Below are 22995 nucleotides of genomic sequence, written 5' to 3'. Positions count from 1 at the left end.
TGGACCCATCACGGTAATGCCCCAACTGAGGCCCCCTGCCCCTGTCGACCATTCCAGCATCTGCAGGTTGATTATATATCTCTTCCTTCATGCCAAGGATACACTAACATTCTTGTCATGGTCGACAGATTCTCTAGATGGGTAGAAGCTGTCCCAACTAAAAGAGCCACAGCCAATCACACTGCAAAGGTCTTGTGTAAGGATTACATTCCCCGATGGGGAGTCCCGAGTAGCATTGACTCAGATCAGGGAACACACTTCACAGGTGCTGTCTGCCAAGAAGTCTGTAGGTTACTGAACATTACATGGGATTTACACTGTCCTTATCATCCACAATCATCAGGACAAGTAGAGCGAATGAATCGAACTCTGAAACAACGGCTTGCCAAATATCACCAAGAAGGAACACCATGGCCCCAGGCACTACCAATAGTGCTATGTAGCATTAGGGCAACCCCGAACAGAACTACAGGTCTAAGCCCATTTGAAATTATAACAGGAAGACCCATGTCGCTGCCAGGAACTATCGATTTACGGAAAGCTGATGTTCACTTAATGAGTGACACTTTGTTATCATACTGTCAGAACCTAACCAATACTATTAGTTCTGTTTCCCGACAGGTATCGGCAGCTTGGGGTAATCCACCCGAAGGAGGACACGACATCATCCCGGGAGTCTGGGTGTATGTAAAAAGTTGCATAAAGAACCTTTGGGTGCTAAGTGGGAGGGACCTTATCAAGTGTTATTGACCACCCAGCCAGCTGTTAAAGACTAAGGAAAAAAAGCCTGGATCCACGCCTCACACGTTAAACGAGCACCTGTAACTGAAGCTGAAATCTAATAAGGACAATTACTTCTTGCCAAAATGTATAAATTTACTGTATTATTGATTGTAGGTATTCTAGGTATAGGTCTACTTCTTACTAGCCGACCTTCTGCACCAAAGGGAAATAGTGGGGTAGTAAGGGAATTACATGTAAATACCTTTTTATATATGTCATACATTTATGCCAAACAAGGTAACATTTCTAGTTGTTGGGTATGTGCGCATATTCCTATTCACTCAAACGGAGGGATTCCCTTGAGGCCAGTTCATTTGAATATCTCGGAAATGGCTGAGTGGATAATTAATCAAAACAAAACAGGCAATGCGTTTCAGGATACGGAAAACTGGGCACGTAAATGGAAGTCAGCAGGTTACAATCTGACTGCCTTTGAAGGGGGATACCAACCGTGGTACAATAATTCCAAATGGCCCCTATTTTTGGTTATCACTAATACTATGGGAATAGGAAGACCGGGGGAATCGGTCTGTCTGATTAGAAACATCAAAGGAGACCAAAATATGGGGTATAGTAACTGCTCCCGGAATTATAATATAGTCAAGCCATGGAACCGTCCAAACTGGGCCGATGTGGGAGTTCTTAATGTAATGGGGATTCTGAATAAAACAGATGGAAAAGCCTGGACAGGCCCTGGAGTGTTGCTGACAAAGAAACAACTGCCCCAGAATTGGACGGGATCCTGCTTTTTAGCCTATATTGTGCCTTATATGTATCATATAAAGTCACAGTCGGAACATTTACACCGTCCTAAGACAGCTATTGCAGAAACAGAGAGGTCTTTGCCATTCTGATCCCCAGGTATGGGACCGCCAGACTGACAAGGGAATCCATTAACATGGCATCCGTTGTGGAATGGGTAGCCAATGATACCTCAGAGGCCCTAGTTAAAATCAATGCAGAAATCAATGTAGCAATCCGCACAGTAGCCCTACAGAATAGACTGGCCCTTGATTACATCCTGGCTGAAAAGGGAGGTACTTGCGCCCTACTCGGAACTGAGTGTTTCACGTATATCCCAGATAGCTCCGAAGAAATTACCCACTTAGCGGAGCATATCCAAAAGGAGGTAGAAACACTTAAGCAACCCCCATCATTCACTTTGTGGAGTGGAGCCACTGAATGGCTAGGTTCAATAGGAACTTCATTGGTGGAAGGTTTAATTCTATTCGTTGTAATTATTTTACTTTTATATTGTTTGTTTATGCTTAAGGGAAGGTTGTTTACTAGTTGAATTAAGCTATTGATTTGGATTTGGAATAAGGTTAATTAACCTCCTAAAACCAGACTTCCATTGTGGCCACGATGGAATTCGGGTTGGTGTAAATTTGTGTGGAAGCTACTAGTCCGGACATGTGGCGAAACACAGCAACAAATTTTAGAAGGAAACTCTAATAACATGTATGAAATTATTTTGTAGAATGTTGAACCAGTGATACCTGATGTTTTATGATTCAGTTTGTGAAAGAATCAAAAGGGGGATTGATAGAGAACTCAAGCTCTGCAGCCTGGCTGCAGTTTTGAGAAAACACAGACCACATTGCATTCAGTCATCAATCAACTTGACATTTTAGGACCTTTGGTAGCGAGCCAATTAATGGTTAACAGACTATCAACTGAGCCAATAAGGTCAAAGGCGGCGCGTTCTTTTCTATAAATTGAGTCAGGTATAAGTACAGCCATTTTGGCCATGTGGTCTCAGAAGGACAAAGGCCTGGCTTAAAGCCAGAAGCTTGTTGCTGCTGCCAGAATAAAATTACATTAAAACTACAACCGGAGTTCGTATTTCATTGGAAATTAAGAGATCCAACATTATGGTGGGCAGGTTTAAAGATATAGAGTACATCATTAGTCAGTGTACAACATGTCAATCGGTAAGCAAGAAATCATCACCAGTACCATTACAGCCATGAAAATGGTCTCCCAGGGTGTGGCAAAGATTACATGTAGATTTTGCTGAGCTAGAAGGACAGCAATTGTTCATTGTGACTGATAGCCATTTGAAGTCGTTCGAGGTGTTTCCAATGCGGAAAATAGCAAGTAAAACATTAGACATTTTGCGAAGATTATTTTCTTCATTTGGCCTCCCAGAAGAAATTGTGTCTGATAATGGGCCAAAATTTTGTTCAGAAGAATTTGCACAGTTCATGAGCAGAAATGGTGTGAAACATACCAAAGTTCTACTGTATCACCCTGCTTCAAATGGTGCAGCAGAGCGCACAGTACAAATTGTAAAACGTGCCCTCATCAAGCAAATGTTGGATCCAAATCCAAAGAAACAGCCGCTGTCGTTGGACCACAAAGTGGCAAATTTTCTAATTAATTATCGTAATACTCCTCATACAACTACTGGTAGAACACCAGCAGAGTTGTTTCTCAAACGACAGCCATGAACCAGGTTCTTGTTGTTAAAGCCAAACTTGGCACAGTCAGTAGAAGAGAAACAATTAAGACAGAAAGAGAGTCCTGATAGAGGTAGAGTAAGACAGAGAAGTGTAAAATTGAATCAGAAGGTTAGAGTGAACAACCATCACCATAAATGGTTAAAGTGGTTACCAGGAAGAGTAGTGAAGATATGTGGTCCTCGCACATATTTGTTCAAGATGTTTGATCATGGAAAGGTTCGGTTTGTTCACATTGATCATATTTTATCTACAGATGTGGAAGGAGTTGAAAGTTGGAATGATTCAATTATTTCTGATGAGTCAGATTGTCTTCTTATAAGTACAGTACCAGTAGCAAATGCTACATCAGATGTACGAGAAACAAGTCCAAGAGAAAGTCAGAATTTAAGTCTGAATCCAAGTGAGGCATACAAACAATCTGAAGTTGTAGAGAGTCCCTTGGAGAAAAACTCTCCTCAGGATCAGCCTAGAATGAGTCTACATTCTACAAGTTTGGAAAGGTCTGTTCGAAACAGAAAACAAGTGGTTAAATTTGATTTGCAAATATGGGGAAAAAAAGGCCATATCCTTTGTTGTGTATAACCATGGAAGTTATGTATAATGAGTATTTTGATATGATTACTTCGTCATTAAGGACGGAGAAGTGTAATATATACAGCTCCCCCTAGTGGACTACTACACCGCCTAGTGGACTACTGATGTACTGCAACTACTGCTGTAAATAATAAAGGATCATGTGGCAAGATCACATGATGACAGTTTTTTGATCAGAGCCATCTTGTGTGTGTGTGCTTCTTAGCGAGGTCGTAAGAATATATCACATTGACCACCCCCTGATTTTAATCGCTCCATCATTGGCGGCCGTGCCTTCAGCTGCTGGGTCTTTAAGCTCTAGATTTCCCTTCCTAAACCTCCGTCTCTCTACCTCTCTTTCCTCCTTGAAGACGTTCCTTAAAACTCACCTCTTTGACCTCTGCCCTAATAGAAACATAGAAAATAGGTGCAGGAGTAGGCCATTCGGCCCTTCGAGCCTGCACCACCATTTAATAAGATCATGGCTGATCATTCACCTCAGTACCCCTTTCCTGCTTTCTCTCCATACCCCTCGATCCCTTTAGCCGTAAGGGCCACATCTAACTCCCTCTTGAATATATCGAATGAACTGACATCAATAACTCTCTGCGGCAGCGAATTCCACAAGTTAACAACTCTGAGTGAAGAGGTTTCTCCTCATCTCAGTCCTAAATGGCTTACTCCTTATCCTTAGACTGTGTCCCCTGGTTCTGGACTTCCCCAACATCAGGAACATTCTTCCTGCATCTAACCTGTCCAGTCCCGTCAGAATTTTATGTTTCTATGAGATCCCCTCTCATCCTTCTAAACTCCAGTGAATACAGGCCCAGTTGATCCAGTCTCTCCTCATATGTCAGTCCTGCCATCCCGGGAATCAGTCTGGTGAACCTTCGTTGCACTCCCTCAATAGCAAGAACGTCCTTCCTCATTTAGGAGACCAAAATTGAACTCAATATTCCAGGTGAGAACTCACTAAGGCCCTGTACAACTGCAGTAAGAACTCCCTGCTCCTATACTCAAATCCCCTAGCTGTGATGGCCAACATACCATTTGCCTTCTTCACTGCCTGCTGTACCTGCATGCCAACTTTCAATGACTGATGAACCATGACACCCAGGTCTCGTTGCACCTCCCCTTTTCCTAATCTGCCGCCATTCAGATAATATTCTGCCTTTGTGTTTTTGCCACCAAAGTGGATAACCTCACATTTATCCACATTATACTGCACCTGCCATGCATTTTCCCACTCACCTAACCTGTCCAAGCCACCCTGCAGCCTTTTAGCATCCTCCTCACAGCTCACACCGCCACCCAGTTTAGTGTCATCTGCAAACTTGGAGATATTACACTCAATTCCTTCATCCAAATCATTAATGTATATTGTAAATAGCTGGGGTCCCAGCACTGAGCCCTGCAGCACTCCACTAGTCACTGCCTGCCATTCTGAAAAGGACCCGTTTATCCAGACTCTCTGCTTCCTGTCTGCCAACCAGTTCTCTATCCACGTCAGTGCATTACCCCCAATACCATGTGCTTTAATTTTGCACACCAATCTCTTGTGTGGGACCTTGTCAAAAGCCTTTTGAAAGTCCAAATACATCACATCCACTGGTTCGCCCTTGTCCACTCTACCAGTTACATCCTCAAAAAATTCCAGAAGATTTGTCAAGCATGATTTCCCTTTCATTAATCCAAGCTGACCTGGACCGATCCTGTCACTGCTTTCCAAATGCGCTGCTATTTCATCTTTAATAATTTGATTCCAACATTTTCCGCACTACTGATGTCAGGCTAACCGGTCTATAATTACCCGTTTTCTCTCTCCCTCCTTTTTTAAAAAGTGATGTTACATTAGCTATCCTCCAGTCCATAGGAACCGATCCAGAGTCGATAGATTGTTGGAAAATGATCGCCAATGTATCCACTATTTCTAGGGCTACTTCCTTAAGTATTCTGGGATGCAGGCCCCGGGGATTTATCGGCCTTCAATTTCCCTAACACAATTTCCCACCTAATAAGGATATCCTTCAGTTCCTCCTTCTCACTAGACCCTCGGTCCCCTAGTACTTCTGAAAGGCTATTTGTGTTTTCCTTCGTGAAGACAGAATCAAATAATTTCTTCATTTGTTCTGCCGTTTCTTTGTTCCCCATTATAAATTCACCTGAATCTGACTGCAAGGGACCTACGCTTGTCTTCACTAATCTTTTTCTCTTCATATATCTATAGAAGCTTTTGCAGTCAGTTTTTGTGTTCCCAGCAAGCTTCCTCTCATACTCTATTTTCCCACTCCTAATTAAATCCTTTGTCCTCCTCTGCTGTATTGTAAAATTCTCCCAGTCTCCTCAGGTTTGTTGCTTTTGCTGGCCAATTTATATGCCTCTTCCTTGGATTTAACACTATCCTTAATTTCTCTTGTTAGCCACGGTTGAGCCACCTTCTCCATTTTATTTTTACTCCAGACAGGGATGTATGATTGTTGAAGTTCATCCATGTGATCTTTAAATGTTTGCCATTGCCTATCCACCATCAACCCTTTAAGTATCACTCGCCAGTCTATTCTAGCCAATTCATCTCTCATACCATCGAAGTTACCTTTCCTTAAGTTCAGGACATTAGTTTCCAAATTAACTGTTTCACTCTCCATCTTAATAAAGAATTCTACCATATTATGGTCACTCTTCCCCAAGGGGCCTCACACAACAAATTGCTAATTAGTCCTTTCTCATTACACATCACCCAGTCTTGGATGGCCAGCCGTCTAGTTGGTTCCTCGACATTGGTCTCGAAAACCATCCCTAATACACACCAGGAAATCCTCCTCCACTGTATTGCTACCAGTTTGGTTAGCCCAATCAATATGTAGATTAAAGTCACCCGTGATAACTCTGGACCTTTATTGCACGCATCCCTAATTTCTTGTTTGATGCTGTCCCCAACCTCACTACTACTGTTTGGTGGTCTGTACTCAACTCCCACTTGCGTTTTCTGCCCTTTGGTATTCTGTAGCTCCACCCATACCGATTCCACATCATCCAAGCTAATGTCCTTCCTTATTATTGCGTTAATTTCCTCTTTAACCAGCAACACCACCCCACCTCATTTTCCTTTCTGTCTATCCTTCCTGAATGTTGACTACCCCTGGATGTTGAGTTCCCAGCCTTGGTCACCCTGGAGCCATGTCTCTGTGATGCCAATTACATCATACCCGTTAACTGCTATCTGTGCAGTTAATTCGTCCACCTTATTCCGAATACTCCTCACATTGAGGTACAGAGCCTTCAGGCTTGTCTTTTTAACACACTTTGCCCCTTTAGAATTTTGCTGTAATGTGTCCCTTTTTGCTCTTTGCCTTAGGTTTCTCTGCCCTCCACTTTTACTTTTCTTCTTTCTATCTCGTTATGTGGCTCGGTGTCAGATTTTGTTTGATAATGTTCCGTGAAGTGCCTTGGGACATTTTACTATGTTAAAGGTGCTATATAAATGCAGGTTGTTTTTGAAAATTGTGAGCAGCTCGTGCCTGATTTTGCAACAAGGATCTTGGCCCCACCAAGCTCTTACAAGCCGATGCCAAAAAGGAATGTCTACCACAATATTTTCAATTGAAGGGAGCAGCAGTAGAATGGCAGAAGTAAAAGCCAGACTTACATATAACAGAAATAATGAAGCCAGTATTAATCGTGGCCACTCTTCACAAGGCTCTTGTGTATCTGTAAAATACATGTCCCACAAATATTTCCTCAAACTCTACCCGCTGGTATATTTAGCAGCTGAAAATTCTTCAGAAGAAGTGAGTGCCGACTGCAGGGGTTTTGCTGACTGTCGCTAGTGAGCACTGACATGCTGGTTATGCCTCAGTAAATGACTGTTTGCTCTACAATTCATTGCATTTTTCTGATCTGCAATCTGCTGGCCTGTGCGATATTGAACTGTGAGAATTTCAAACTCGTCTACTCTTAATTTAAAGTTAATGAAGCCCAACAGAATCTCGAGGAACAGCACATCATCTTTCGATTAGGCACTTTACAGCTTTGCGGATTTAACATCGAGTTCAAACAATTTCAGATCATAACCACTGCTCCCATTGTTTTGGACGGCAACTGTTAGTAATGATTCTACCGTTCCTATTTACAGCTCCTCTAGACCCATCTTCTGTTTATTTACATGTCCCATTGCCAACTCCTTTTGCCTTGCACCATCATCCCTTTTGTCATTTAATCTCTCAGGCCTTCCACCCCATCACAGACCTTCCCTTTTGTTCCTTCCTCCCCTCCCTACATTCCCTGCCCCTGCACTTGCTTAAAACCTGTCACTTCTCTAGTTTTACCCAGTTCTGACAAACGGTCATCGACCTGAAACGTTAACTCTGTTTCTCTCTCCACAGATACTGCCTGATCGGCAGAGTATTTCCAGCATTTTCTGTTCATTATATTTCAGATTTCCAGCATTCGGATTACAGTATTTTGCTTTAATTTAAACTCGATTCATTGGCACTATCTGTAGATTCAAACTGAAATAATGCAAAAACACCACCTGTGCTCTCTTACTGAGAACTGCTGAATAATTCAAGTTTTGAACCATCTCTGAATTAATCAAACTAGACTACTGTTATGCACTTGCAAATGGTGTCAGTTGCCATATAAAGGTGACGGCTATATTAAATTTTCAACACCTCTCAAGTTTTGTTTCAGATTCTAACAGACAAAACTTCCCATCGCATTGAATATGACGGATGATAAATGGCTTCTTCTCTCAAACAAATTAAGAACTTGCATTTACATAGTGTCTTTCACAACCTCAGGACGTCCGAAAGTGCTTTACAGCCAATTAAATACTTTTGTTTTGAAGTGCAGTCACTGTTGCAATGTAGGAAATGTGGCAGCCAATTTGTGCACAGCAAGCTCCCACAAACAGCAGTGTGGTAATGACCAGATCACCTGTTTTAGTGATGTTGGTTGAGGGATATGTATTGGCCAGGACATCAGCCAATAGTGCCGCGGGATCTTTTACACCCACCTGAGACAACTAATCAATGTCCTGGAGACAATGTTATGGAGCCCAGCCGGCGATGAGAAGGTGAGTTTTGTAAAAATGGTGCATCCATTGAATGTGCTGACTGGTGATGTCAGGCACCAAGTCCATGTTTTGCCCCTCTCTCGCATCATCCTTTCAGGTGTTAACCTGTACTGATCTGCCCAGGTGTTGCCACCATTTCACCCTGCGTAGTGCTTCAAGCCATTGTTTACATTCTACAATGGGCATCTCTCTTTAAACCATGGTCTTTTTGTCATGGTCTCCCTGGGAGAGGTGAGCCAATAAATCAAAACTGTACAAGGTAGGACTCAGCCTGCAAATTGCTCTCATCAATTGTACAAATGATGCAGGTAGTTGCAGGGAGGATGTTTCTCACTCCTGGGGAGTCTAGAACCAGGGGTCACAGTCTCAGAATAAGGGGTGGACCATTTAGGACTGAGATGAGGAGAAACTTCTTCACTCAGAGGATGGTGAATCTGTGGAATTCTCATTCCCAGAGGGCTGTGGAGGCTCAGTCTTGGAGTACATTCAAGACAGAGATTGATAGATTTTTAGGATATTAAGGGAATCAAGGAATATGGGGATAGTGCAGGAAAGTGAAGTTGAGGCCAAGATCAGATCAGCCATGATCTTTTGCATGGAGAAGCAGGCTCGAGGGACCGAATGGCCTACTCCAGCTCCTATTTCCTATGTTCTTATCTTCTAAATGTTTAGGTGCTCGTATCAAGTACCCCACTCTGCGATTTTAGGAGCGTAGGAACAGGAATAGGCCATTCAGCCCCTCGAGCCTGTTTTGCCAGAAAAATGGCACCTTCCACAGGGCTGCACTGGAGTGTCATAGAAACATAGAAAACATAGAAAATAGGTGCAGGAGTAGGCCATTCGGCCATTCGCGCCTGCACCACCATTCAATATGATCATGATTGATCATGCAACTTCAGTACCCCACTCCTGCCTTCTCTCCATACCCTCTGATCTCTTTAGCCGTAAGGGCCACATCTAACTCCCCTTTGAATATATCCAACGAACTGGACTCAACAACTTTCTGTGGTAGAGAATTCCACAGGTTCACAACTCTCTGGGTGAAAAAGTTTCTCCTCATCTCGGGCCTAGATGGCTTACCCCTTATCCTTAGACTGTGACCCCTGGTTCTGGACTTCCCCAACATCGGGAACATTCTTCCTGCATCTAACCTGTCCAATCCCGTCAGAATTTTATATGTTTCTATGAGATACCCTCTCATTCTTCTAAATTCCAGTGAGTATAAGCCTAGTCGATCCAGTCTTTCTTCATATGTCAGTCCTGCCTTCCCGGGAATCAGTCTGGTGAACCTTCGCTGCACTCCCTCAATAGCAAGAACGTCCTTCCTCAGATTAGAAGACCAAAATTGCACACAATTCTCAAGGTGTGGTCTCACCAAGGCCCTGTACAACTTAGTAAGACCTCCCTGCTCCTATATGCAAATCCTCTCGCTATGAAGGCCAACATGCCATTTGCTTTCTTCACCGCCTGCTGTACCTGCATGCCAACTTTCAATGACTGATGTACCATGACACCCAGGTCTCGTTGCACCTCCCCTTTTACTAATCTGCCGCCATTCATAAAATAATCTGCCTTCCTGTTTTTGCCACTAAAGTGGATAACCTCACATTTATCCACATTATACTGCATCTGCCATGCATTTTCCCACTCACCTAACCTGTCCAAGTCACTCTGCAGACTCTTACCATCCTCCTCACAGCTCACACTGCCACACAGCTTAGTGTCATCTGCAAACTTGGAGATATTACATTCAAAGTCTGCCTAAACTTTGTGCTCAAATACCTGGACTTGAACCAACAAATCTCTGACTCACTATCCCCATATCCCATGATTCCCTTAATATCCAAAAATCTAACAATCTCCGTCTTGAATATACTCAATGACTGAGCCTCCACAGCCCACTGGGGGTAGAGAATTCCAAAGATTCACCACCCTCTGAGCTACGCCTGACATTGAGTGTTTAGTTTAAGTGGATGAATGCCTGCATTTTTTACAGCAGAGGCAGGGATTGGGTATGAGTGGGGAGTGCTCTGCGACTGCTATATGAAACGGGCATGAAGTCAGCGGGCCCTCGTGCCACTGGCGAGCTGCAGAGGGGCATGCACTGAACCAGCCACCGGATCTGGCCTGGGGGGGGGGGGATGGGTCATGGGCCAGCAGCAGTTCAAACTTCTCTGGGCCCAAGAGGTAGCACTCTTCCTCCTCCTGAGCCCATCAAGGATCGCTGGTTAGGCCACCCAACTGGGTGGAATGTGCATGACGCATAGGCTCAATCTATTGTACACGCTATCCTACAACCTGCATAATAATAATGACTTTTATTTATATAGCGCCTTCAACGTAGTAAAACTTCCCAGGGCGCTTCACAACAGTATTACAAGACAAACCAGATAAATTTGACACCGAGCCACAAAAGAAGAAATTAAGGCAGATGATCAAAAGCTTGTTTAAAGAGGTAGGTTTTAAGGAGCGTCTTAACGGAGGAAAGAGAGGTAGAGAGGCGGAGATGTTTAGGGAGGGAGTTCCAGAGCTTAGGGCCCAAACAGCTGAAAGCACGGCCACCGATGGTTTAGCGGTTATAATGAGGGATGTTCAAGAGTCCAGAATTTGAGGAGCGCAGACATCTCGTGGGGTTGTGAGGCTGAAAAAGATTACAGAGATAGGGAGGGGCGAGGCCGTGGAGGGATTTGTAAACAAGGATGAGAATTTTGAAATCTTATTAAAAATATAAGGCCCCGATTTGATTATTTCATGAACCGCCCGCCTGTTTCAAGCAAGTCGGCCTGCTCGCCCCTTTACAGGTCTGCCTGAAAATTTCATCAAGTCTGAGGAGTCAGGTCGATGCCCCTCCCCTCCCCTCCCCTCCCCTCCCCTCACCCCCGCCCGAATTGCTGCCCACCCATTTTTTCAGGCAGGAAACAGGCGGCCAACAGTTGAATATCTCCCCCGCCCTCAGTGGGCCTATATCAGACTGTTTATACTGCAGGTGGGTCAAAGTGTTTTCGTGAGGAGCTGGGGTGCATTTCATCACACTTTGTTACTCAGTGCTATAAAGGTTCAGCGTTTTGTTGCAAAATAGTCGATTATTTACAGACATTTTAGTCAGAGACCGAGCTGCTCACCTTGCATTATTCTCATGCATACTTGTCTAATGTGTTGGTCAGTAGGTTCTCGCCCCTAGGAATGATCATTTTAAAAGAGGGATTTAAAAAAAAAAAGGATTACTGAGCAAAAATCAAAAGCTGTTAAGTAAACGTAATGAGTGCAAATCTCTGCATTGCAGCATGAACAAGCATAATATTGTACTCATAATTACAGGCAGGCCCTGCTTTCCAGGTAGGCCGGTAGCTCCTCGATTCCCTTGAAGGCCTCGCGCCCCGATAGCGCCCTGGGGACCCTCTGTACCCGGCAGACCACGGAACCCGTCTTTGCCTCGGAGTCCGGTCTCACCAAGCTTACCAAGCTGTAAAATGGGAGAGAGAAATCTCAGGAGAAAGTAGAGCTTTAATCAGGTGCAAATTTCACTCTGCACCCTGCACCTGTCTCTGGCGCGTCCTCTCTGTACTTTCACAGCTTTGAAATCAAAAAGACTTGGATTTATATAGCGCCTTTCACAACCCGACTGGAAGTCTCAAAGCGCTTTGCAGCCAGTGAAGTACTTTAGGAGTGCAGTCACTGTTGGAATGTGAGCAATGCAGCAGCCAATTTGAGCACAGCAAGCTCCCACAAACAGCAATGTGATAATGACCAGATAATCTGCTTTTTGTTATGTTGATTGAGGGATAAATATTGGCCAGGACACCGGGGATAACTCTCCTGCTCGTCTTCTAAACAGTGCCATGGGATCTTTTACATCCACCTGAGAGAGCAGACGGGGCCTCAGTTTAACAGCACCTCCAACAATGCAGCGTTCCCCTGGAGTGTCAGCCTAGATTTTTGTGCTCAAGTCCCTGGGCAGGGACTTGAACCCACAACATTCTGACTCAGAGGCAAGAGTGCTGCCCACTGAGCCATAGGACTCACTGGACTGTCATCTACCCTTCCCAGGACCTCCAGAGTGTGGGACTGCCTATCCCCCTCCCTCTGTCTGTAAATCTTTAAGCTTTTAAAGTAACAGTCTGCCATCATCTAATCACAGCGTCCCGAATTTGCCTCTTCCCTTCCAGACTTTAAGATTTGGAACCGCAACATCACACAACGTCAGGAAAGATGCTTGCTCCGTTTGAACTCCTCGTTGGCTTATCTCGCCGGGCAGCAGATTGAGCCGTGATGTGATGAGTCGATGAGCTCTGTCTCCTCATGTTTGATGCTTGAGAATGGCATCTTTTGTTGTCTTGGTCACGGATTCGGGCAGCAGAGTTATAGAGCGAGACGGGGCCACGGGTCTTAATTTCGAAGCAGCGAGGCAGCAGGAAGGGGAACAGCATATTTGGAGTGGTCTATTTGGAGCTTAAGAAGAGGAAGCTCGAAATGTTGATCCTGGCAAAGAACTCCCAGTGTACCAAAGAATATCATTCATTTCCACTGCATAGAGTTTTTGATCCTTTCTCATCTTAAATGGCATTGTTGTACCATAGGTACAAGTTAGACAACATAAAAACATAAGAAATAGGAGCAGGAGTAGGCCATTTGGCTCCTCGAGCCTGCTCCATTTAATAAGATCGTGGCTGATCTGATCTTGGGCTCAACTCCACTTCCCTGACCACTTCCCATAACTCTTCACTTCTTTATCGTTCAAAGATCTGTCTATCTCCACCTTAAATATATTCAATGACCCAGCCTCCACAGCTCTCTGGGGCAGAGAATTCCATAGATTTATGAACATCTGAGAGAAGAAATTCCTCCTCATCTCAGTTCTAAATGGGCAACCCCTTATTCTGAAACTATGCCCCTAGTTCTAGATTCCCCCCACGAGTGGAAACATCCTCTCTGCATCTACCCTGTCGAGCTCCCTCAGTATCTTATATATTTCAATTCACCTCTCATTCTTCTAAACTCCGATGAGTAGAGGCCCAACCTGCTCAATCTTTCTTCATAAGTCAATCTTTCATCTCAGCATCCAGACCAGAGTTAGCAGTGCTGCATTATATTGCCACATCTACATCAGTCTCTGGCCAGCCCAGCCAGGCTCTGCACTTGCTCCAACAGGACCCCATCAGGATTCGATGCTTTGCTACACTGAAATTCTTTGCATGGGGTCAGAATTTTGAGCTTACTCCTCCTAAGTGTCAGCTGTGGTTCAGTGGATAGCACCCTCACCTCTGAGTCAGAAGGTTATAGGTTCAAGTCCCACTCTAGAGACTTGAGCACAAAAAAAAAATCTCGGCTCCAGTGAGGGAGCGCTGCACTGTCAGAGGTGCCATCTTTCAGATGAGACATTAAACCAAGGCCCTGTCTACTCTTTCAGGTGGACGTAAAAGATCCCTGGTGTCATGGCCAATGTTTATCCTTCAATCAACATCACTAACACAGATCACCTGGTCATTATCACATTGCTGTTTGTGGGAGCTTGTTATGCCAAATTGGCTGCCATGTTTCCTACATTACAACAGTGACGACACTTCAAAGAGTACTTCATTGGCTGTAAAACATTTTGGGAAGTCCGGTGGCCGTGAAAGATGCTATGACAGTGTAAGTCTTTCTTTCTAAACTCACCAGCATCCAAATGTCAATTATATCAATGGTGTGAGTGACATTCCAGTGGGAGCTTCGAAAGTTGCTTTGCACCAGTTACACTATACCAAAGCTGATATCCCGTGGTGCTGCGCATACTAGGTTGTAGGGTTTGTTATTCTCTAAGAACAGTAGCAGAAGAATACCTTGTGAGTGATATCATGAAGCACATAAGGTATTATGTGCTGTTAAAATGCAACTGAATGTAGCTGGTGTTGAGCACTACAAGGTTGCACTAAACCTATATAAATCACACTGGTTCAGCCCCTGCTGCAGTACTGTGTCCAATTCTGGGTACCACATTTTAGGAAGGACATGAGGCTTTGGAGAGGGTACAGAAGAGATTTACCAGAATGGTTCCAGGGATGAAGGATTGCAGTTACATGGACAGACTGGAGAAGCTGGGGTTGTTCTTAGAGCAGAGAAGGTTGAGTGAAGATTTGATACAGGTGTTTAAAATCATAAATGGCTTACATAGAGTAAATAAAGAGAGACTGTCTCTAATGGCTGAAGGGTAGAGTTAAGGTGATTAGTAAAAGACAGGAGGAAAACGTTTTTATGCAATGAGTGGTTAGGATTTGGAATGCACTGCCTGATCGGGTGGTGGATACAGATTCAATAGTAGCCTTCAAAAGGGAATTAGATAAATACTTGAAGGAGAAAAAATTGCAGAGATATGAGGAATGAGCGGGGAGTGGGACTAACTGGATTGTTCTTCGATGGAGCCGGCACAGACATGATGGGCCGAATGGCCTCCTTCTGTAGAAACATAGAAATTTACAGTGCAGAAGGAGGCCATTTCGGCCCATCGTGTCTGCGCCGGCCGACAAAGAGCCACAAGGCCCTCGGTCAGCAGCCCTGAAGGCTACATATAAACCTCCGAACAATGAACAATGGGGGAAAGGCAAAGAGCACCCAGCCCAATCAGTCCGCACCACACAACTGCAACACCCCTTGTACTGAAACATTCTACACTCCACCCCAACCGGAGCCATGTGATCTCCTGGGAGAGGCAAAAACCAGATAAAAACTCAGGCCAATGTTGGGAGAAAAAATCTGGGAAAATTCCTCTCCTACCCATCTAGCTGATCAAAACTAGTCCAGGAGATCACCCTGGCTGTATTCTATTCCCTGCAGTACTTACCATCATATCTGCTCCATCCAACAAAAGGTCATCCAGTCTAATCCCAATTACCAGCTCTAGGTTCGTGACCCTGCAGGTTACTGCACTTTACTATTCTATGATCCTGTGATCCTCGGGTACAATTTCTGTGCTTTCCTCGGGTCAATTAGAGGCTGATTGCTCTCTGCAAATCCTCAGGTCAATTAAAGGTGACAGTGACCTTTCTTAAAAGTGTGGCGCAGGAATTTCCATATGTGACTGTGTGATTTGTGAAGGACAAGACCGAGTGTCATAACTGTTATAATGAAGTGCATCACCCGTACACTACATACTGTTTTGGAGTGTCCTTCCGGAGAAATACACCATATAATCCATAATGCACTATTCTGTTTAAGTGTAGCTGTACGCAAATCAATATTTTCGTATCGGCCGGGCCAGTGGCCTGGTATCCAAGAGGGGGTGCCAGGCTGCCTGTTGGCGGCCTGGCCGAATCCGGGGGCACAATTGTCGGGCTGACCTGGCAGTCAGCTGACAAAAAAAACATGGCGGCGGCGGCAGTGCGCCCTCCCCTTTAAGGGAAGCCGTAACGCTGCTGCAGAAGGCCACAGCCTCACTGGACCACCGGGGAAAGGTTGTTTTGGCATTGCCGGGCAGGTCGAAGGTTTGCGGTGGTAACAGGCCTTAAGGAACGGGCCCCTATGAGTTCAAATCCCACCACCGCAGCTGTGGAATTTAAATTCAGATAATTGAATAAAGCTAGAATAAAAAAATACCAGTATCAACTATGGACCATGAAACTACCAGATTGTGGTAAAAATCTAGCTTTAGGGAAGGTAATCTGCCGTCCTTACCCGGTCTGGCCTACATGTGCCCCAAGATCCACAGCCATGTGGCTGACTCTTAATTGCCCTCTGGATCCAATCCTACCATTGCTTGAAAGACGTCAATCAAATCTCCTCAAAGTCTACCCTTTTGTTGAGTAAAAAGACCCAGTGCGCTAAGTGATAACATAGAAAGAAGTGAGGCAGAAATCTGTTCAATACTTACAGCACCCTTGGGACCAGGGTTTCCTCTATCACCCTAAACATAAAACAGGAGCAGGGGATAGGGGGGGGAGGAACAAGGAAGGACAAGTGAGTCACATCTTATACAAAAGCAATGCTCGGCACGTCTACTGACAAACTTACAAACTGGTCGCTTAATACAACGTGTGACTACGTTTCTGATCACAGAATGTAACAGCAACCATATAATCACAAGCTGCTGTAAAAATCAAATAATAAAACAGGGCAGCATCTCCTTTATAATAGATTATGCTGCACTAGCATAAAAGGTGCATCTTTAAAGCGTACCAATACGTAAAGCATGCCCTTGGGAAACTGGTATGAAGGTGAAAACTATACACTGGATTCAAAACTTAGCTCATGATTCATTTGCCTACCTTACATGGGGTCTACAGCACAGAAACAGGCCATTCGGCCCAACAGCTCTCTGCCTGTGATAATGCTCTATGCCAGGGGTGGCAATTATTTGGGCTGGAGAGCCACTTCACAAGTTTTGGTCAGCTGTTGAGGGCCTCACACCAATCTTCCCGCTAAGCTGTGCGGCCGTGCAGTCACGCAGGGGCCTGAAGGTCCCGCGCAGGTATGAGCCATCAGTCACCCCATCACTGGGGGTCGGGCCTGGGCTGGGGGGAGGGGGAGGGGGGGTTTCCTGTTATTTATGTAAACTTGTATTTACTCTGTACAGCCACCAGAGGGCTCATCCCCTGGAGTCCCAAGGGATCCCATAATCCCTTGGGAGCACAGGTATTTAAGGAGCCCTCACAGGTTGGAGAGGCACTCTGGAGACCTGCAATAAAAGACTACGGTCACACTTTACTTTGAGCCCACTGTATTCAGTCTGACTCTTTCTCCATACATAACACTTCCCCTGCACCCTCCCCCACTACTGCATTCACTGCTCTCCACCAGTTATGGGTCCGTGCAGCCATCTGTAAAAGGCCCTTCCCCTCCTCTCCCCCGGGAGGTGGGGGCCTTACCCCAATCTGCGACTCCTGCCCTCCTTCTGTCCATCTCTGTATCTTCGCCTGCCGTCTCGAAGGCCCATTGCTAGACTTCCCTGCTGCCTCAGAGGCAATGACCCGACTCCTGAACGTCCGCAGCACCGTTCGAAGTCGGGCCTTGGCGGGCTGGAAAGAATCCACCGGGGGCTGCATTTTGTCCACCAATGCTCTACGCATACCTCCTCCCACCTTACTTCATCTCACCCTATCTTCAGATCCTTCCATTCCTTTCTCCCTCATGTACTTGTATAACTTCCCCTTAAATGCACCAAGGTTATTCGCCTCAACCGCTCCCTGTGGCAGCGAGTTCCAATTCTCACCGCTCTCTGGATATAGAAGTTTCTCCTGCATTCCTTATTGGATTAGGAGAAAGGAATAGTTGGCTATGCTGATTGGGTGAGATAAAGTTGGGTGGAAGGATGCTGGTGAGAAACATAAACACCGGCTCGGACCAGATGGGCCGAATGGCCAGTTTCTGTGCTGTTAATTCGATGTAATTGTATCTTAAAAAAAAAAGATTGAGGAAATTAAATTTAATTTGCTAGTCATTGGTAAGGCACTGGCCAGCCCACACTGCGATATGTGTGCGCACTAGGTCTGTGCAGCAGAGCTGGTTTCCAGTCGTCTTGGTTAACCCTTGCCACTGGACCAAGACCTAGCTCTGTCAAGCACGTGTGGTGGCTGGTGTGCAACGGTCACCACACGTTAAAAAAATCCACGCACAGGCGTCTTCAACCCCCTCAATTGGAGTTCAGCACTGGAATATCGGGTCCTTCATTGAAACATCTGTGAACTTGTGGAAGCAAGTCATCCTCGTTCGAGGGACCGCCTATGATGATGATTTTATTTATTATTCTATTTTATAGATATTCATTTTGTGAAGTCACTGTAGAACTTTCTGAGAGCCCTTCGGACAGGAGACCACCTTGTTGTTGCTGGAACTTCGCAAACCACCGTAGTACCATGATCTGCCCATTGGTGGTGCTGTTGAGCTACAGTTCACATCTCGGCGGCAGCACTTGGCTGATCTGAAAGGTTTTTATAAACTTGGCGTGCTCTTTACCCTAATTTCAGACACACAAAGTAATTCTTAGAATACAGACACGCACACAACCGATGCACAAGGTGCGTCGGCTGGGTATCGCTCGCTGCCACTAAAAAGTCCTTGCAGTCCCATAACGAAGAATAGACTGCTTCAGATTTAATAGGTTATTCAGACAAAAGTATCTTTAATTATAAATATCATTATCTCTTACCATCACACCCTTGTGGCCATCAACACCTTCTCCACCAGCGGAACCCTAAAGAGAAACATGTTTAAAACCAGAATAATAGTGTGAAATCTTTTTACATAAATAAGGTATGGTGGCATCATCATTTCAACACATTTGTAAATGAAGAACTTACTACTTCCCCTTTAGGTCCCGTCAAGCCTACAGAACCCTAAAAACAAACATATAAAACATAAAAGTAAATTAAATGCATTTTCACTGTGGGGCAGTTAAATGTCCCATTTCTTTTTACATTTTTTTATAGACAGCTGGACAGACAGACAGACAGACAGATGATATTTAGTCAGACCTATAAACAGACAGATAGAAAGCAAATAGATGCATTTGTGTCAGCTGTGGCTCAGTGGGCAGCACCCTTGCCTCTAAGCCAAAAGGTTGGGGGTTCAAGTCCCACTCCAGAGACTGGAGCACAAAAATCTAGACTGACACTTAAGGGCAGCGCTGAGGGAGTGCTGCACTGTCAGAGGTTCTGTCTTTCGGATGAGGCATTAAACCGAGGCCCCGTTTGCTCACTCTCTCAGGTAGATGTAAATGATCCCATGGCACTATTTCAAAGAAGAGCAGGGGAGTTATCCTTGGTGTGCAGGCCAATATTTATCCCTCAACCAACATCACTTAAACAGATTTTGTGGTCATTACCACATTGCTGTTTGTGGGAGCTTGCTGTGCGCAAATTGGCTGGTGTGTTTCCCACATTACAACTGTGACGATTCAAAATGACTTTATTGGCTGTAAAGTGCTTTGGGATGTCTGGAGGTTTCCAATCAATCAACACTGATGCTGTATAAATGCAAGTCCTACTTTTACTGGTAGATTTGAAGACAAGTGAACAATGGCCCCTGGACAGATTGGCCCTGAGATGGCGAGAATGACAGAAATGAGCTGGAGCCAGCTCCATGACACATTTTGTGATGCCCCTCCCCCTTAATTCTGAATTAGCTCCGGCCACAGGAAAGTCTTGCCTGGGGACCTTGGCGTGTCGCTGGTTTGGCTGGCGAGCGCGCAATATGGCGAGTGCACAGCTTTTCGTGGAATCATGGAATGGTGACAGCGCAGAAGGAGGCCACTCAGCTGGTCGTGTAACCATTCAATGATTTTAAAGGGTTGCACTCACGGTTAAAGGCCGAGTTATGGTGGAGGCTGTGATTGTTCACGGTGACAGGGCAGACACGTGTAAACACAGCTGTAGAGCAGCAGGCCCAGCCGTAGGCACATTGTATTGGAGGTAGAGTCGGTGGCCCAGGAGCGGCAAACACATGCTTAGGTTTCCAACGCAAGGCGCTTCTCTACTGCTAGGGGGCCTCTCAATGAGGTTCGCTGCCGTAAACAGGGTCCGTTCCTACAGTACAACAGTGACTACACTCCAAAAGCACTTCATTGGCTGTAAAGCGCTTTGAGACGCCCGGTGGTCGTGAAAGGCGCTATATAAATCCAAGTCTTTCTTTCACTGTATAAATCCAGAGTTTAGTCCCTGGTCTCTTAACGTGTGTCTTAAGTGTTTCTTTTTCAAAAAGATATTGATGCCTTGAGCTATCCCAGAATGAAGGCATCTTGGCTCCTTCCTGGATTATGGACACTGATTTTCAAAAGTTGTTTCTTGGATAGCTATCACATCAGTGTTGATTGATTGGAAACCATTTCATTGCCATAGGTCACGGGGTTAATACAAGAAGCCCCAATGACCGCGTGGTTGCCATTAGTGACATCATATGCCTAACCTGAAGCCCACCCTAGGTGCCAGTAAATGACCGAGTTTGGGTTACAATGATCTGATATGAGAGAGCCACTGGAAGATGGGAGTGTGACACAGTTTTCGGTTGTAAATTGCAGCCTGAAGGCATGCTTCTCTGAAGTATAGATATGCACGAGGTGGTTATCAGTTGCGTATGGGGGCTTAGAATGGGCTTGCAGTAAATGTGGAACAGGTTGATGCATACCATTTTGTGGCACCTTGTCCAGGTTGGGCCTTACCTTAATGACTATAATGAAAGGGGAAGTGTTTCAAAGTATCACTGGAGCAGCAACAGAAGTGAATGGTACGGAGGAATTTACTGCCTCATCTCCGAGGTTCTCACAGAGCAGTGGGAGAAGGAGGGAGAGGAGACATCCCAGGGGACACACAGGGCACAGGAGGCAGCACCCAGGCATTAACCACCCTGAGCACAGCACTGATGCTGTACATACGGAGACTTAGAGGCTGGAACTGCCCACGCCCGCAAACGGGGCGCAGCTATCCTGTTTCAGATGTTTTTACCGGCGCGGTGGCCACGAGTGAAATTCCGCTCTTTGGCATTTTTTTTTCAGCGGCCCGGAAGTCGGTCATAATGGGGGTGGGGGGGTGGCGGTGAGCACAGTAGGGGGCAGGCGTTGGGGATGGGTGGAGTGTCCGTCGCTGTCAGTCATCAGTGTAGCGCCGATGATGTCATCATGGCGCCACATCACCACGTCTCTCCCCTTCTCTTAAAGGGGAAAGCCTGCGCAATTCTTGAAGTTCGGCCCACTGGGCCAGCAGGGAGGGTTTCGGACAGGCCAGCGGCCTGGCACCCAAGAGGGGGTGTCAAGTTGCCTGTTGGCCGAACCCGGGGGTATGATTGTCGGTCCGACCCGGCAGTCGGCCCGACAAAAAAAAAAAAAGATGGCGGCCGCGGCAGTAGGTCCTCCCTTATAATGGCAGCCGCACCGCCATTTTAGAAGGGCTCCAAGCTCAGTGCACCGGCGGAAAAAGCTGCTGGTGGCACCGAGCGGCGGGAGGAAGATTTTCTCGGCGGAGTTTCGCCATCGGGGGGGGAGGAACATCGGCGGTGCGCGCTCTGATGACGCACTTAGGACGGATCAGCAGCAGCGGAGCGGTAGTGGTGGGAGCGGGTCACCGCCGGGATACCGCAGGAGCGGAATTTTCAAAATGGCGGCCATTCCACGAAAAATCGGCGGCCATTGCACTCCGCAGCGCGGCCGCCGAATTCCGGCGGTAACAGGCCTTAAGGGAAGGGGCAATTTCGGCCCCTTAGGCTCCACACTATGCATTGAATACAGTGAAAGTCACCAGCAGTCTCTCAGATTTAATGCCGCCACACGGACCTTTTGGGCACATTGTGGGAGTCAGCCATTTTGCCATGTACAGCTTCATTAAGGAGGTAACTGAAGCCCTGTATCATCGCGTCCCATTAGATATAGTAGCCTTAGACCATGCAGTGACTGATTGAATGGATAAAGGCAATATAGTAGATGTGGTCTGTGTGGATTTCAGATGGCATTCGATAAGATGTGTCGCAGAAGGTTTGCTATAAACAATTAAGAGTTACGGTGCAGCAGAAAATGTAGAGCATGGAGGGAACGTTGGTTAGTGGACAGGAAACAATGGTTAATGGGTGTTATTTCAACTGGTGAAAGGGTTGGAATCGATGAGCCCCAGTGATCATTGCTGGGTCCACTTTTGTTCTCCGTGTTTAGATCATTTGGATGTGGCCATAGTTACCTCGGTATCGGAATCTGTTGAAGACACAACAGTAAGAGGCAAAAAAGCAGGCGAGAACTGTCAAATGACTTCAGGTCAGCAGAAAGGGCGGACATGTGGAAGAGGCAATTTGATGAGGTTAAGTGTGAGGTAATACAGTTTGGAGGACAACATGAAATGGGAGAATATACTCAATAGAAAGATGATGAAGGATGTGGAGGAACGGAAACCGAAGGGTTTAAATACATAATTTCCTGAAAGTGTGAGTGCAGGTAGATAAGGCCCTTTCAAAACAGGCCAATAGGCATTTTGGGTTTATAAATAGGGGCATAAAGAACAAAGAGATTGTGATAGATTTGTACTAGATAATGGTTGGCCATAGAATAGCGAGCAACATTTGGGGTATGCAATCATAAAGATTAACGTCATAGCAGCATCATTTCACCACGATGCTGGAGATTGGCAACTATAATTGTAGAGAGAGACTTTAAAT

General features: G+C 45.5%; 1 protein-coding gene across 2 annotated transcripts in view; it reads right to left on the bottom strand.

The window, feature by feature from the left end:
• Positions 1-22995, bottom strand: part of col9a1b (collagen, type IX, alpha 1b) — a 152043-nt gene that overhangs the window by 32539 nt on the left and 96509 nt on the right. The window contains exons 25-29 of one of the 2 annotated variants that reach the window (XM_070884857.1): positions 19164-19199; positions 19013-19057; positions 16739-16771; positions 12212-12358; positions 12018-12072 (exon numbers count right to left, since the gene is read on the bottom strand). In XM_070884857.1, coding sequence (XP_070740958.1) covers positions 12018-12072; positions 12212-12358; positions 16739-16771; positions 19013-19057; positions 19164-19199 — 316 coding nt within the window. Of the gene's footprint in view, positions 1-12017; positions 12073-12211; positions 12359-16643; positions 16689-16738; positions 16772-19012; positions 19058-19163; positions 19200-22995 lie in introns of those variants that run through there. The other variant, XM_070884858.1, reaches the window with a different exon arrangement.

Source organism: Pristiophorus japonicus, chromosome 7 (genome assembly GCF_044704955.1).
Source record: "Pristiophorus japonicus isolate sPriJap1 chromosome 7, sPriJap1.hap1, whole genome shotgun sequence".
Classification (NCBI taxonomy): Eukaryota; Metazoa; Chordata; class Chondrichthyes; family Pristiophoridae; genus Pristiophorus; species Pristiophorus japonicus.
Note: the sequence above shows the minus strand (reverse complement) of the source record. Positions and strands in the feature narration are given on the sequence as shown.